Raw genomic sequence first — 14,848 nt, forward strand, 5'->3', positions numbered from 1 at the left:
TGGTACTACCTAAAAGACGTGTTAATTGGTTTTGCTTAATTATGAAATATTGCAGCATTTTAGTTTTAAAACATAGCAAAATACACTTTATTTGTCCTCATAAATAAGTGTATCCGCATATATATATAATAAATAAGTGTATTTACGTGTATACAATATCTTTATGATGGAATACACTATATATCCCCGTACACTTAATAGGTACATCCATGCATATACAATATCTTTATCTAACAGTATATATCCTAGTGAAAAATAAATCTATTTGTGCGTTCTTCATGATTAAACTCAAAATTATCATTATATTTTGTAGTTTTTTAAAATTACGAATCTAGAATTTAAAGTTTGTGAATTTTCAAGGGATTTGAACTCTTGACCAAAAGACCAACAAATCTTTATAGATTCATTTTTCATTACTCTACTAATTGGTTCCAAAATCTGTCTTCTTACATATTTAATAAATTTAAATACAAAATTCGCGTAAAAATTACCGAGTTCATGAAAATTCGCATTATATATGCTAAATAAGCCTCTGTATATAAGGTTTTAATTAGTTTGCTTTGTCAAATAACACATAAAAAAATCATTGTACATAGAGTCATTTCATGTCTACACATAATTTTCTAGGACCAGAAGATAGGATTAGTAAATTGAATGACAATGTCCCTTCAGCAACTGGCTGACAGAAAACTTCAAATTAAAACAAGGTGGTACCACCAACTGCGAAGGCACTGACTCCAATGCATACAAAGTTACTCTATATAATCGAGTTTGGAATCAAAAGAATCACATTTTTCTTCTAAAATGCTCAAAAGGCCACTTATTTTCATTTATATATTTTAACATATAAAAAAGTCAATTTCTTTTTTGTTATGTTTTATTTTAACATTAACTACTCATTCCTCAATAATATTTTCCAAATTTATTACGATTATACACAAATTAATGTAAATATTATGATAAAATATGCATTTTATTTATTATTATTTAATGAGAGTGAGAAATCTATCGTGGACAAGTAGAATCGAACGAAGGCACACTTGTATGTCTATTTAATTTTTAAGGCACACTTGCCCATACCTGATGTAAAAGCACATGCCGTATAATAAAATTGAAATTTGAGAATGCAAATTGAAAAATAAAGAGATAAGTGTCAAAAACACACTTAAACTATATCATTTTTTTGAGTTTCATACCTAAACCATTGAGAGTGTGAGTTTCATACCTAAACTATCATTTTTTAGTTTGAGAAACACACATATATCTATTATACCACTCTCATCATAGTGTGTGTAATACACTTTCTCTTTTATTTTAAAAAATTATCACATCACACTCCATATGGACAAAATATTTAACTTTGACAAAAATTAAATAAATTATTAGTATTAGTTAAAATTTAAAATTTAAAAATTATTATCCAAAAAAATAATATTTCTTTTATAAAATAAAATGTAAAATATTTTTCTCACCCCCTCCCCCCACCCCCGGCCATTTTTTTTGTTTAAATTTCTTTTATAAAAGTACTTTTTTTTTACTTCATCTCCTCTCCCTCCCCCCTTTCCAAATACTAATTTAGATATTATTTTATTTTTTTAAAAAAATAATTCTACTCTCCCCACATAACCCTCCACTTCCAATTTTTTTCTCATTTAGTGTTAAATATGTACATATCGAAAATATTTGTTACTTTTTTTGGGGGGTACGTAGAGGAGGTGGTGGAGTAGGGAAAAAAAAAATTAATTTTTTTTTTCATGGATAGTAATACTTTAATATTTAATTTTTAATTAATATTAATAGTTTATACTTTATTATATAATTTTTATCAAGGTGAAATATTGTATCCGTGTGGAATGTCATGTGTCAAGGTTTTTTCAAAATAAAATAGAGAGTGCATTACACACACCACTGGGGTGTGTTTCTCAAACTAAAAATTGATAGTTTAGGTATGAAACTCACACTCTCAATAGTTTAGGTATGAAACTCATAAAAATGAGATAGTTTAGATGTGTTTTTGACATTTATCTCACTGTCTTTCCTTATGTCAACTTATGTCTGAAATTCAATACGCCAAGTTGTCCTAATGCAATCAGTAAAATGAACTTTCTCCATTTTTACGTCAATACATGAAGAACAAAAACAAAATTGGTAGCACTGATTGCACGTAAATTTTTAGAAATGGCTGAACTAGGATACCGCAAGGGTTCATTCATTAAAAAATTATATATATATATATATATAGATACATACATTAGGGGTGACAATTGGGCAGGTTGGATCAAATTTGGACGGATCATAATGGGTTAAGATAACAATCGAATCAAAACTTAACCTAACCTAAATTTGCTTGGGTCAAAATGAATTAGGAATGGGTTACATTACGGGTCAAGACCCAACCCAACCCAACTTTTTACTAAGCTTAATTGTTTTATTTATTCTTTTAAATATTTTAGTACATGATAAAATTAATTTTTTCTTTATTAAGGTATAAACGACATATCAAATTGAAAAAAAATTATTAAAAATATTTTGACAAGATTTTTCATGAGCCAATTTAGGTTACATATTAATCCTATTTTTAATTAGACATGGATTGGATTGAAATGGATTGAGCTAATAAATAGGCGAATCAATAACCCGTCCAAATTTAAACGGATTGAACGGATTGAATTTGATTTTACCTCCCCTAATATATGTTAATGAACATTTCGCTCAAGCTTGAACCAAATTGTAATATTCCCCATCCTGCCGTTTTTAAGTGATGTTTTAGTTTTTCCATTTTGTTTCTAAGTAAGTGATATTTTAGATTACAAAGAAGATATAATAACGTTCTTTCAATTTTATCCTTCTTTAAATAAAGAAAGTTTTGCTAAAAAGTTACTATACATTTTTTTCAAGATATTTATTTATCGGAAAAGGGTCAAAATTACCCCTGAACTATGTGAAATAGACCACTTATACCCTTCGTTACATTTTGAGCTCAAAAATACCCTCACTATTATATCTAGAGACCACAAATACCCCTCAAAAGTTAACAATCCAAATTTTTAATGACATGACAAGCCATGTATGACTGATCCTTTCACCTAAGCTGCCAACTAGGATTACCACTAAATTTTTTTAAAATCTAAATCTCCTAAAATTGTATTAATCCAACAAAAAATACAAGAACAAAGTTAATATTATGAGCCATATATTTCCCCTCATACATACAAAAGATACATGTATGTTATATAAAAAATCATCCTATCAAGTTAGATATATTATATATTAGTTATTTATCAAGTGGAAATATACTTGGTTAATAGTTAAACTATGATGAAAAAATAACTGTAATAAATATAAATATTAATAAAGAGTGGTAAATATTTACGTAATTAAAAATATAATATTTTTTATGTAATTAAAAATAAAAGATTTATTTCTAATTTTAGAAGGATTTCTAATTGTTGGAAATTCTAGTTGGCAGCTTAGGTGGAGAGATTAGTCCCACATGGCTTGCCACGTCATTAACAATTTGGGTTGTTAACTTTTGAGGGGTATTTGTGGTCTCTAGGGATAACAGTGGGGGTATTTTTGATCTCAAAATGTAACGGAGGGTATAAGTGGTCTATTTCGCATAGTTCATGGGCAATTTTGGCCCTTTTCCGTTTATTTATTATGGGTAAGTTAATAAAAACATTTTTTTTTATTTTTTTAGAAACAAGTAATTTCTTAAATGGTGTCACATCCTGTGACCAAACTAAAAATATCACTTGTTTATTTACTGCAGAAACGAAAAATAATACTAATAATAACAAAAAAAGGCTCAGGTACAAGTAGTTGTTAATACACAATTATGGAGGAACCTATTTCTATAGTTCTCTGTATTTTCAGTGACCCACCAACCCTACACCATGCATGCATAATGTCGTTGGGCTTTCACCTTCATTGATATTCTACATTTTTATTTTTTTAATCGGATAAAAAAGAAAAAAGGGGGTGATATTTTAAATTTTTGAAATAATTAATGTTATATTTTTCATTTTTTGTTCTTCATGAGAAATTTTATAACCTCAGAATTGTTATGACATATTTAAGGTCATATATTTCAAATGTTTTATAGCTACGTAAATATTTTTCTTGAAAAAATTCACAGTATGTGTCACAATCTCTGTCTTTCGGATTTAGCACTTTATGATTATCTGCTCACTATACAATAACTCACAAATCACACAGAAATTGTAGATTGCATTAGACAAGCCTCATGCAATGAACTCATGACTGAGTAGCAGATGGAGGATAATTTCGATCTCTGGGGGAGACCCACCTCTCAACCACACATCCACATAAATATTGTGATATGTTAAAAAAATGTACAAATTGAGCAGAGATTCGATCATCACACTCATTACGCAAAACATATCTTCTGCTAGCTGATCATTGTACGAAGTTAGCGGAAATCGAGTATTTTTGTTTGTTCCTTTTGAGCTAAGATTAGTACTATATGAAACATGCCATAATTTACGTTTATCAAATTTGGACGAATCATAATCTGTCCCACCAATTTGTTTACAAAATTATGACATGCCCAAATTAAGGATCATTGTTGGTTTTTTCGATTTTTTTCTTTTTTTTTGAGTAAAGTCATTACGAAACTTCGTTTCCACATGACTCCACAAACATATTGATGATGACTTCTTAGTAGATGGGTCTATTTTTCATCTACCCTAAGGTGTATTATTTGAATGTAATAGTACAATTTGACATACTTCATGGGAACATTCTCTGCCCACCATATGCATAATTGCATGTGGAATTATGCAACCTATCCTACTAGGAAAGTTAATAATTCATCAAAGTTCAAACAGTACATGCGCATTCAAAGTCTCTATCTCATAAATGAAACAATGAGATTTTGACTCCGGTTTAATATCCAGCGGAAAAGTGTTTCTTCTTTTGTGAACATTAAGGAAACATGCGCTTCCTACTTGTTAACTATATAATTTTAATGCAATATTTGAGCATCAAGTCTTTCGCATATGAATGTTTTAAATGTTATTGTATGTATTACATATTTGATAAATTTTCAAATATATATATAAGTTTTTCCCAAACCGGTACTACTGCATATTTGTATTCTCCTGGTGGATTGCGTTGAGACGTAGTATTTTACAATAATCCGTCTGCCTAGGTTAATAATGAACGATTTTAACCACTTCAATAGCAACTTTAAAGGAAAGAAATATATTTAAGCTCAAACAGAGTCGATCATACGTAATTCAGAATTTTTTTAATTACTATGACTACTAATACCAACAAAATCTTAGAGTTTGAGAGACAAATCCAGCTTCTTCAAATCCTCTTGAGAACTAACCACTGTTGGAAACTTGTTCATGTAACCGAAATTTAGCCTAGCAGCACCGTCACCGAACGATGTTCGATGACTTTCAGGGCGATCGATCACCGGAAACTGATCCAGCCGCCTTCTCGACCGCATCCCAGCTGAATGTGTATTATATAATAAGGGTGAAATTGCGGGTGCCGTGAAGGTGTTCGACGAAATGTCTGGCTTATGAATCATGGAGTGGGATTGAATGCCAAGAGACCTATGCATAATAGGAACTGAAGCTATACTCTGCTTTCTCTTCGCCATTGTAATTCTCTCCCTTTTATGTGCGTTTTGATGACCGCCAAGTGCTTGTGAACTGTAAAAATTTCTGTAGCAATAGTTACAGGAAAAAACCTGGTGCTCTGTTTCATCATCCTCCGAAGAGCTTATCGTGTGACAAGTATGATCACTGGTTTTGATTATTTGATCATCTGTAGGCTTCAATTCCCAGTTACAGAGGAGGCTTAGATCTAGAATGAGCCCATCATTTTCCTGTTTATCATCTTGTTGTCGTGGCGCTGATTGATTTTGGGAGTCCATTTCCTTGTAGTACTATTTTAGGGAATTAGGTAGGGGGAATTATAGGAAATGGTGGTTCAACTTTGAAAGGAAGTTACATGCATGTGGCATGATAATTTGATGTGGGAAACTTCATGTGGAGGTGGGGACAGGGATGGGGGATTATCTGTTGGATTTTCAGCTTGGGTCGTGAGTCGTCCATGTGGACGTACAGAAAAAGATATATGCATGTGTATTGATAAGAAAGTTAGACCTGTAGTTACATGGGCTTATGGAAGAGGACACACTGATAATGAAAAGCAGAAAATTATCTTGAATTATGCTTTAGAGAATTAATATGAATGATGCATAGTTTATCTTAGATCAAAGCAGTAGTATAATATTGATACACCCTCTGTTCGTAATTTCTTGTCCACTTTTAAATTGATATACCTATTAAGAAAACAAAGATTGACATAGTGAGTTTAACATTTCATCTCAATTAATTATGAAGTGGATGAATTAAAAACTTAAAATTTTTAAAAAGTTCTATATTTTTCAAAGTAATTAATTGAGAGTATAATAGGTAAAAAAAAAATTGTCCTTTCTTAATTTGTCAAAATGAACAAATAATTAGAGATAACTAAAAAGAAAAAATTGACAAGTAGTTAATTAGGAACTTAGTTATATTCCTCAAAGTTGGAATAAATTAATATTATATTCCCTCTTATTAAACATTTTCAACTCTAAAAAGGAATAAAAGGGAAGAACGAGGCTCAAGAGTCAAGAATCTATATTCATGGAATTGGACTATTGTGCATGTGTAACCATCTTGCATGAGTATTGTTGTGTTACATTCTACAATTCAAACCAAAAAATTGTAGCTGCCCCCACTTTCTCTTTCTTTGTCTTGTCAACGTACACAATGCAGTGCTGGCAAGTTCTAATTCAAATTTGTTTTGACTTATTCAATCTGCCCATTACCAACTTGTATTCAAACTCGTCGGAGTTGTTTGGTGTGACAGATAAGAATAAATAGTCATGTGATAAAAAAAAAAGTTTTGGAATAAAAATTTAATATTTTATTTGGTTGTCATGTTTGGGATAACTTATCCCATCATTTATATCATAGTGATGAGATAACTTATCTCATATATATGGTGGGATAACTTGTTCCCAACCAAACGACCTATATGTTATTCTATCCGTTCTTATTTATATGTCGTCTTTATTAAAAATATATGATATTTACTATTTGTTATTTCATAAATCAATGCATAAATGACACTATTTTTCCTATTTTATCTTTGAGAGTTATTAGCCTTGAAAGTATGAATTTGACCAATATATAAAAAATAAATATGATTAATTAATGTTAATTGGTCAATTAATTTATCAAAATAAATTGATTTATGTTCATTTATTAGGAACTTGACTTCAAGAGAATTCTACTCCCTCCGTTCTTTTTATATGTCATCATTTTCTATAAATAGTTGGACCACAATACTTGTTATTTCATAAAATTAATGCATAAATTACCATATTATTCCTATTATACCCTTGATAGAGTAGTTAATTAGTCTTGAAAATATATATTTTGACCAACCTAGGAAAACTAATAAATAATTAATATTTATTGGAATATTTCATACATTGATTAATTACTCTTTCCATTCACTATTCTATAAAACTTGATTTTAAAAATAAACTCAAAACTTTAAATAGTCATCCAAATGCATTTTAATTTTTGAAATCTAGCATATTCATCATTTATTGAAAAGTTGACTTAAGAAAAAAAAATAAGGGTAGAAGGATAAAATTACTTAATTTCTTAATGCATGTGCAATCTAAAAATGTGACATATAAAAAGAAACCGAGGGAGTAAATAATAGAATAATGATAAACTTACAAAATTTCTTAAAAAACGTGAAATCTAAAATAGGGAATAATATAGTATGTTCTTAATTAACTACTTTAATTACTATGTAATTATTACTTTCACAATATATGTATGTTTGTTGTATTTCGTACGAAAATATTTGGAGAAGACAAATGGCCGACAATTATATGGGTATATGTGATAAAAAAGGGACCCGTAATGTGTGAATTAAGTTATTTGGTACTTGGGATAACAATTTCTAAATTCGCATTTAGTTTTGAGTATTAGTCGAGATTATTTTATTTTAATATTTATATTAGAATGGCGAGATTAGTTATTCCGTATAAAATATAAGAAAATTACTAGTTTTATGATATATATATCCTTGTCTCTCTCATGATCTCATTTCGCATATCAAACTATCGCTATGGTAGTATTGGGGTGTGCCGGGTGTCCAGTTGGACATCCTTTGTAAAAAAATTACAATATATATATTGGTTAAATCTTACTGTATATTGATATATATGTGTTATTTTGGACACCCTTACAACCAATAGATTCCAGCAGTGCAATGGCTATGCGTTGCTCAAAACTTACACGATGCCCAGATTTGAATTTATGTGTCCACGCATTTTTTAAACTTAAAAAATAATAATTGAATTTACTATCTAAAGTTTGAACACCCTACTTGAAATTTTTAGCTATGCCACTGATCCTATGACACTAGATAATTCATAAAAAAGTAAAAATAACATGATCCTATATTAGTTTTTGTCGAATGCACAAGTAAATTATAAAGCAAGTCTGTGTCAAGAGTGGGCTTCCTTAGTCTAATCATAGCATATATTGGATTAGAGACATCCACATCTCTAAATTGGTTTAGAATTTCATTATCTATATATTTTTGTAAAAAATCAAATGCTTGCAATGAAAGAGATAACAACTCCAGTTTTGTATTTTATGGATGGATCTTATCAGCTTCCAAATATATCTCTTTATAATAAGTACTCTAACACTTATTTTTTATGAGAGTTTTGTTTTCTTTTTTTTAGCATGTGCTCAACATTTTTTTATCATCTTGATAAGATGTGAACATTTGACCAACCATATAATTTTGAGGAGTTTCTTTCAATGACTCTTGAATTGCTAGTTTTTCAGCAGTTTTGGCCATCTCTAATGCACCAAACATTTGACGTTTAAAAATTACGTTGCGAATTTTGAATTTGTGTAATTAGTTCCCCAACCTATCTATCGTGCAATTAATTTTCTTTCATTAACTAAATTCTTACTAAAGAAACTCATGAACAAATAGTTAGCGCCTTGGATAGTTACTTTGCAAATAAATGGAGAAAACATTTGGGCCTGTGGTGTTTGGCCCAATAGGTTCCTACCAATTTCACATTTGCACTTTTTACCCTACTTTGAGTTGGTCTTTAATATATGATTTTTATAACAAACAACTTTTTTCGCAAAACATGAGTGTTTATGTTTGTAACAATGCCACAAATTATGTTAGGACATGACTTCAAAACTTATGCCCCATCATGCATAGGTTTGATAGTTAGCTAGAAAGAAATTAAAGATCAATCCACTTAAAGAACAACAATTAAAAATCAGTCCATTTGAAGGGGAAAACATGCAATCTTACCATTTCATAATCATGTGGCGTAGGTCGTGGGAGATTGCACAAATAACCAATTTCAAGATCCCTATTTAAAGAATATTAGTTAAGATTGATGGACAAAAAGGGTTAATCATCTTAGAATTACCTTTAACTATCTAGTAGTTGAATCGTAAAGTTAAAGTTTCAAACTTCAGGTTTGAAATGAAACTTTTGCCAAATCCTAAACTTAAGACATTGAATTTAGTTCAACTCAAACATTTGGTATGAAAGTCTAACTTCATATTTGAGGGTTTGAGTTGACTTGAATGATTGAAGTTCAGCCACATATATATAGTTGGAGTAAGAAGTTCAACCATTTTTGCTTTACTTCAATTATTCTGAGATCGAAATTCAATCGTTTTTTTTCTAGTTCCGATTAAATTTTTTAGTCGAACTTTAGTCATATGTATCTTTAGTTCAGCCATGTTTACCTGCTTTTAACCATTTCTATTCAGAGTTTATGTACATATAGATGAAGTTCAAACAAAAATGATTGAAATTCAACCATTTTTGCCTAAAGTTTTACTCATGTAATTTTAATGTTTTTTTTGTGTGAAGTTTAGTTTTATCAAACCTAACTTTAGACGCCACATATTCAAAATGGATACAAATAAAATAGAGGTATCAAAACGGGCTGCCCATGGAATAGTTTGACCTTATGGACTCCTATTCCAATTTCCAAAGGCCCAATAATAAAAATTTGTCTCCAGCAACCCAAATTGAAATCCAAAACCCTACTAAAACCTTCGTCAGCTCAACCTCTTCGCTCCTCTGAATATTTCCGGTGAAATTCTCGCCGTCACTTTCGCCGGCGTAATTGATATGTAAGTTTCATTCTCTATTTGTCACTTTCTCTGTATTTATTTCGCTCTCTCGCCAAATTTTAAATCTTTCATGAGATCAAAACCTTAACTTTTTCCTGGAATTTTAATGTTAAAACGGAAATTTTACTGTTAATAGACTAATGTGTTCCCCATGTGATGATGACTTTAAAGATTGGCTTGTGTGTACTTTAGTAGTATTGAGCTCATGTCTACATAAAAAAATGCATTTTTTGTTGGTAAAATTATGTGATAAGAGGAGGACTGTAGTGGGCTTGAAAGAGCAGCATGGTTTCTAACTTCGCTTATTGCTTCTCTCAGAGATAGTGTTGCTGATTATGGCGGATGAGGTGCCACAGCCTCTGAATTATATACCAGAAGTGATTCTGAAGAAGAGGAAGAACAATGAAGAATGGGCAATCAGAAGAAAACTCCAACTGGAACAGAAAGTCAGAAAGCTCAAATCTGATAGTTTTGTCATCAAGAAGCCCGAGCAGTTTATTCGAGAGTATAGAGATAAGGTATTTGATTAACTAAAGTTGTTTAAATTGCATCAATGGTTACTTTGTTCGGGTGTATGATCTTTCTTCACATTTTTTTTATAGTATAAAAGGTGAATTTTGAACTTCTAATAAGTCCTATTCCTTCTGAGGACACTGGTTAATTCTTTTTAGAAAAGTTGGTTATGTGCTATCCCTAGCTATTGTCTTCAACTTCTTCTTCCTTTTTTTTTTTCTATCCAATTAGCTTCAGCATTTGCTGTCCCTTCTCAATGAGTGTATATTTTATTTGTTCTCTATCCCCATTTGATTCCTTTTTCGGGTATTCTGCTATAGTTAAATGACATCGATAAGTCATTTGATGCATATGCTTTAGGTATGATATATACTTTAGTTAACCTATCCTTAATTTGGTGTCTGTGGCAAAGACTAATCCCAAGCTTCCAAGAGTGTAGACTAGTTGTCAATGAAGTGAGCAAGAGCCATGAGGCTTCAAGTTCAAATCTTAGTGGAGTCAAAAGATACTAGATGAGTTTTTCTCATCTGCACAAAGCCTTGGTCACCAGAGTTATGCGGTACCTTATGCTGGTGAGATGTAGCAGGTACCTGCCCAAATGCCACTGTCATTAAAAAAAATACTAATCTCAACTTGCCTTTCTATTTGACTGTGACTATTCAGCAAGTAATGTGAGTTGGGCAGGCAAAAACCTCTCTGTTGATATTGATATTCTACATTCCGAATCAATAAGACACAACAATATCTGTGCTTCTATAAAGGACAAGATTGTCCTTGGCAAGTTGTAAAATATAGAAGCAAAACATAAAACCTTCTTGGAGCAAACAAAGATGCTATAAGCAACACATAGTCTTTAAGTGTGAAGTTTGAGGAGCATGAGTGAACGAACCTTTTCTTATGGGCTACAGACAAATCTCTCCAATTTTGTGGGGGCATATACTAGTGAGGAAAAGTAAATGTGTTGTACCCATCAGTGAAACAAACTCTCAAACAACAAGTTTTTGGGATATTATTGCAATATTTGAGCACAAAGTTTGCATGTGGCTAGTGGCTACTAAATTTCACTTTTCAAAAGACAAAAAGGTCCTGCCTTAGTTTATATCTAATCAAATTGCCTCTTACTAAACAAAATTGAACATTCTGAATGACCCCAACATTGTATTGTTGCGTTTCAAGCCCAAGTCATGAAGATTGTTTGTTGTATGTTGTACTTCAATTGTGTGTAGATTGCCTACGATCTTCTTATTTGCTTTGTTTCATTCAGGAGATGGACCTTGTCCAAATGAAACAAAGGGGAAAAAGAAGAGCCAAGGGAGCACTGACCACGTCAGATTCCAAACTTCTATTTGTGATACGCATTGGAGGGCAAGTTCATTATTTTGTTATCACAGTTATACTCTTTTGGCTGGTTTGGCCTTCCTTAGGGTCCTAATATTTGTGATTCACTGCAGGAAAAGTGATATGCATCCAAGAACAAGAAAGGCTTTATACTCTTTGCGGTTGCGAAAAATCTTCAGTGGGGTCTTTGTAAAGGCAAATGAAAGAACAGTGGAGATTCTACAAAAGGTGGAGCCTTTTGTCACATATGGGTATGTATACTTAATTTATGATTGCTGCAATGGTGTTCGCTCAGTTCATCTCCTTACTGGATATCCTTGAATTACACTTACCTCTTATCAATTAATACCAGACCTTATGCTTGCTGGGACGGATGACCTTTTCAACGTTTTTTCCTAATTTCACCTTGGTCACATTTACTACTTCATGTAACTTGATGATCTGCACCAGTAACTAAGTAGGGACCAGAACATAAGTTCAATTTATTTCCAAAAAATGCCCCCTCCATCTTCTGAAGGGGCTAATCACGTGGTTTATGTTGCATGATTTAGGCTCCACTCGAAAGTCTTTAACGCATATATGTCTCTTAAGCATTGGGTTATGGTTTTTAATTCTCTGTGGTTAAAATGCATATTGCTTCAGTATAATACATATCCTAATTGGAAACCCATGCATGCCGTGCTAGCATTAGTTGTTAACGAGCAAATTTCTAGTAAATACTGTGAATACAAGGTGGAACAAATACAAGAAGTGCCAATTTTAATGATTAAATAAAATAAAATTATTTTGCCATAGAGGAAGATGCTGTGGGAACTATAATCTTATGTTTCTGTAATTCATGCTATTGTTGTGAGTACCATCTTTTTTGAGGAAGACATTAAATTACCTCTTATCATTTCTTATTTTCTCATGGCCAACTATCCTAACTTCTATCCAGGTTAGAGCAGTCTTTACCTTGATTGGATTTTCTAACTAGTTATTCAGCTTTTGTATAGCTGTTTTCCCTATTCATTATCCCCATCTGTCTTGAATTTATGTGAATCTGTTTCCTTTTTAGTCGGTTTAAAAAAAGGAAGGCACCTTTCTAAATTTGGAAGCAATTTAATTTAAACTTCCCATTTTATCATTAATGAGAATCTTTTATAACCACACAATTGTTATGATACATTTAAGACCACAAGTTTCAAATGTTTTATAACCGCACAAATGTTATGACATGTTTAAGATCACAAGGTCCAAAAGTCTACATTTCTTTCTTAACCTCCAAGTCCAGTAAAAAAGATACACCTAATTTGAAACAGATGGATAGTTATTTGTTCATGAGTATATGGCAGTTTTCCCCATTAAAAGAAGTAAAAGGTTCTATCTTCAGTTTCTCTTTTTGATAGTCAAAGTTCTCCATGTAAAAGGGGAACATCAGAGTTTTGATCTCTTTAACCCATTGTATATCTGATCAAACACCACTACTTCATTTGGAGGTTGGGCGTTCTACTTTCCTATCATCTCTAAATGGATGTTCATCTTCCAGTCATGAGTTCTTTAAATTATGACATAAACAAGAAAGTTCTGCCATGCCATGTATTATGTAGCCGTAGGAGTCACATTCGTCCACCTTTACACTGGCTAAAGGGAACTACTTTATACTTATAATGATGTGTAGTTTGTTTGTCGGGAACAACCTCTCTACCTTCACTAGGGATAAGGTTGCGTACACACCACCCTCCCCAGGGTTCAATTGTGGGGTTACACTGGGTATGTTGTTGTTGTTACGCTGTGTGGTTTGATGAGGACATTCAATTTGGATTAGTAGGAGTTAGAGGCAGGACATACTGATCCTTATGATGCAAAACTAACGCATGTGATGCCAAACCGCCTTACCAACAATGTGCTTTTTTCTTTGAAGCTACCCCAATCTGAAGAGCGTGAAAGATCTGATTTACAAGAAAGGTTCTGGAAAAATCGACAATCAGAGGGTGCCTTTGACTAGCAATGACATTGTTGAACAGGTGCCTTTGTTTCCATTTTTTTTACCATCACATAACTACAATAGTTGAATTCACCACTCTTTGTTTTGTGAGCATTCCTGCATTGTCTCAACTACTTATTTTGGCAGACACTGGGCCAGTATGGCATTATATGCTTAGAGGACGTTGTGAGAGAGATTGCTAGTGTTGGTCCACACTTCAAGGAGGTCACTAGCTTTCTATGCCCCTTTGCTCTCACCAAGCCAGAGAAAGCTTTGCAGGGTAAGAAGAAACGATACAATGATGGTGGCGATTCAGGAAATCGTGAGGATCACATCAATGAGTTGATCTCTAAGATGAATTAGCATAGACACCCGGGTTTCCAGATCAAATTTTTGTTGAGTGTTATAATATAGTTTTGGTATGGGTTATTGTAAAAGATGGAGCACTTTAATCACTATCCTTCCTCCGCCCATTCATGTCACGTATCTCACAAGCTTAGTAATTGGTTGCTGCTTATTTCTGTCTCAAGCCATTAAAAGTTATCATTGTATCTTCTTTCCGCTACTTAATCAGATATTTTCATACTGCTGAAGTTAAAACGCCAAAAATGTACCTACTACATTATTATCAATGAAAAAAGAGCAGTTAAAAAATCATGGAGGATTCGGAAGATGAGGTTTCTCTTCTAATTGTTGGGGAAAAGTTAATTTCTATGTGCGAGTCCTTTTTTCCAACATGTGTTTGAATATTTAACCACGAATAAATTGAGGTGATTTGGCTGATGGCAGTGCATAT

General features: G+C 32.0%; 2 protein-coding genes across 2 annotated transcripts; one reads left to right on the forward strand and one right to left on the reverse strand.

Annotated features, from left to right (window-relative positions):
• Nucleotides 1-5,103: 5,103 nt before the first annotated feature.
• LOC125852507 (zinc finger protein 1-like) lies at nucleotides 5,104-5,985 on the reverse strand. The gene has a single exon (XM_049532231.1). It carries the CDS (start codon nucleotides 5,909-5,911, stop codon nucleotides 5,306-5,308), a length of 606 nt encoding a protein of 201 aa, XP_049388188.1. The 5' UTR covers nucleotides 5,912-5,985; the 3' UTR covers nucleotides 5,104-5,305.
• Nucleotides 5,986-10,105: 4,120 nt separating this feature from the next.
• On the forward strand, nucleotides 10,106-14,661 carry LOC125852508 (60S ribosomal protein L7-2-like). Its single transcript, XM_049532232.1, has 6 exons — nucleotides 10,106-10,235; nucleotides 10,554-10,753; nucleotides 12,013-12,113; nucleotides 12,200-12,337; nucleotides 13,990-14,092; nucleotides 14,200-14,661. Exons 2-6 carry the CDS (start codon nucleotides 10,571-10,573, stop codon nucleotides 14,413-14,415), a joined length of 741 nt encoding a protein of 246 aa, XP_049388189.1. The 5' UTR covers nucleotides 10,106-10,235; nucleotides 10,554-10,570; the 3' UTR covers nucleotides 14,416-14,661.
• Nucleotides 14,662-14,848: the final 187 nt, after the last annotated feature.

Source organism: Solanum stenotomum, unplaced genomic scaffold (assembly GCF_019186545.1).
Source record: "Solanum stenotomum isolate F172 unplaced genomic scaffold, ASM1918654v1 scaffold3624, whole genome shotgun sequence".
Classification (NCBI taxonomy): domain Eukaryota; kingdom Viridiplantae; phylum Streptophyta; class Magnoliopsida; order Solanales; family Solanaceae; genus Solanum; species Solanum stenotomum.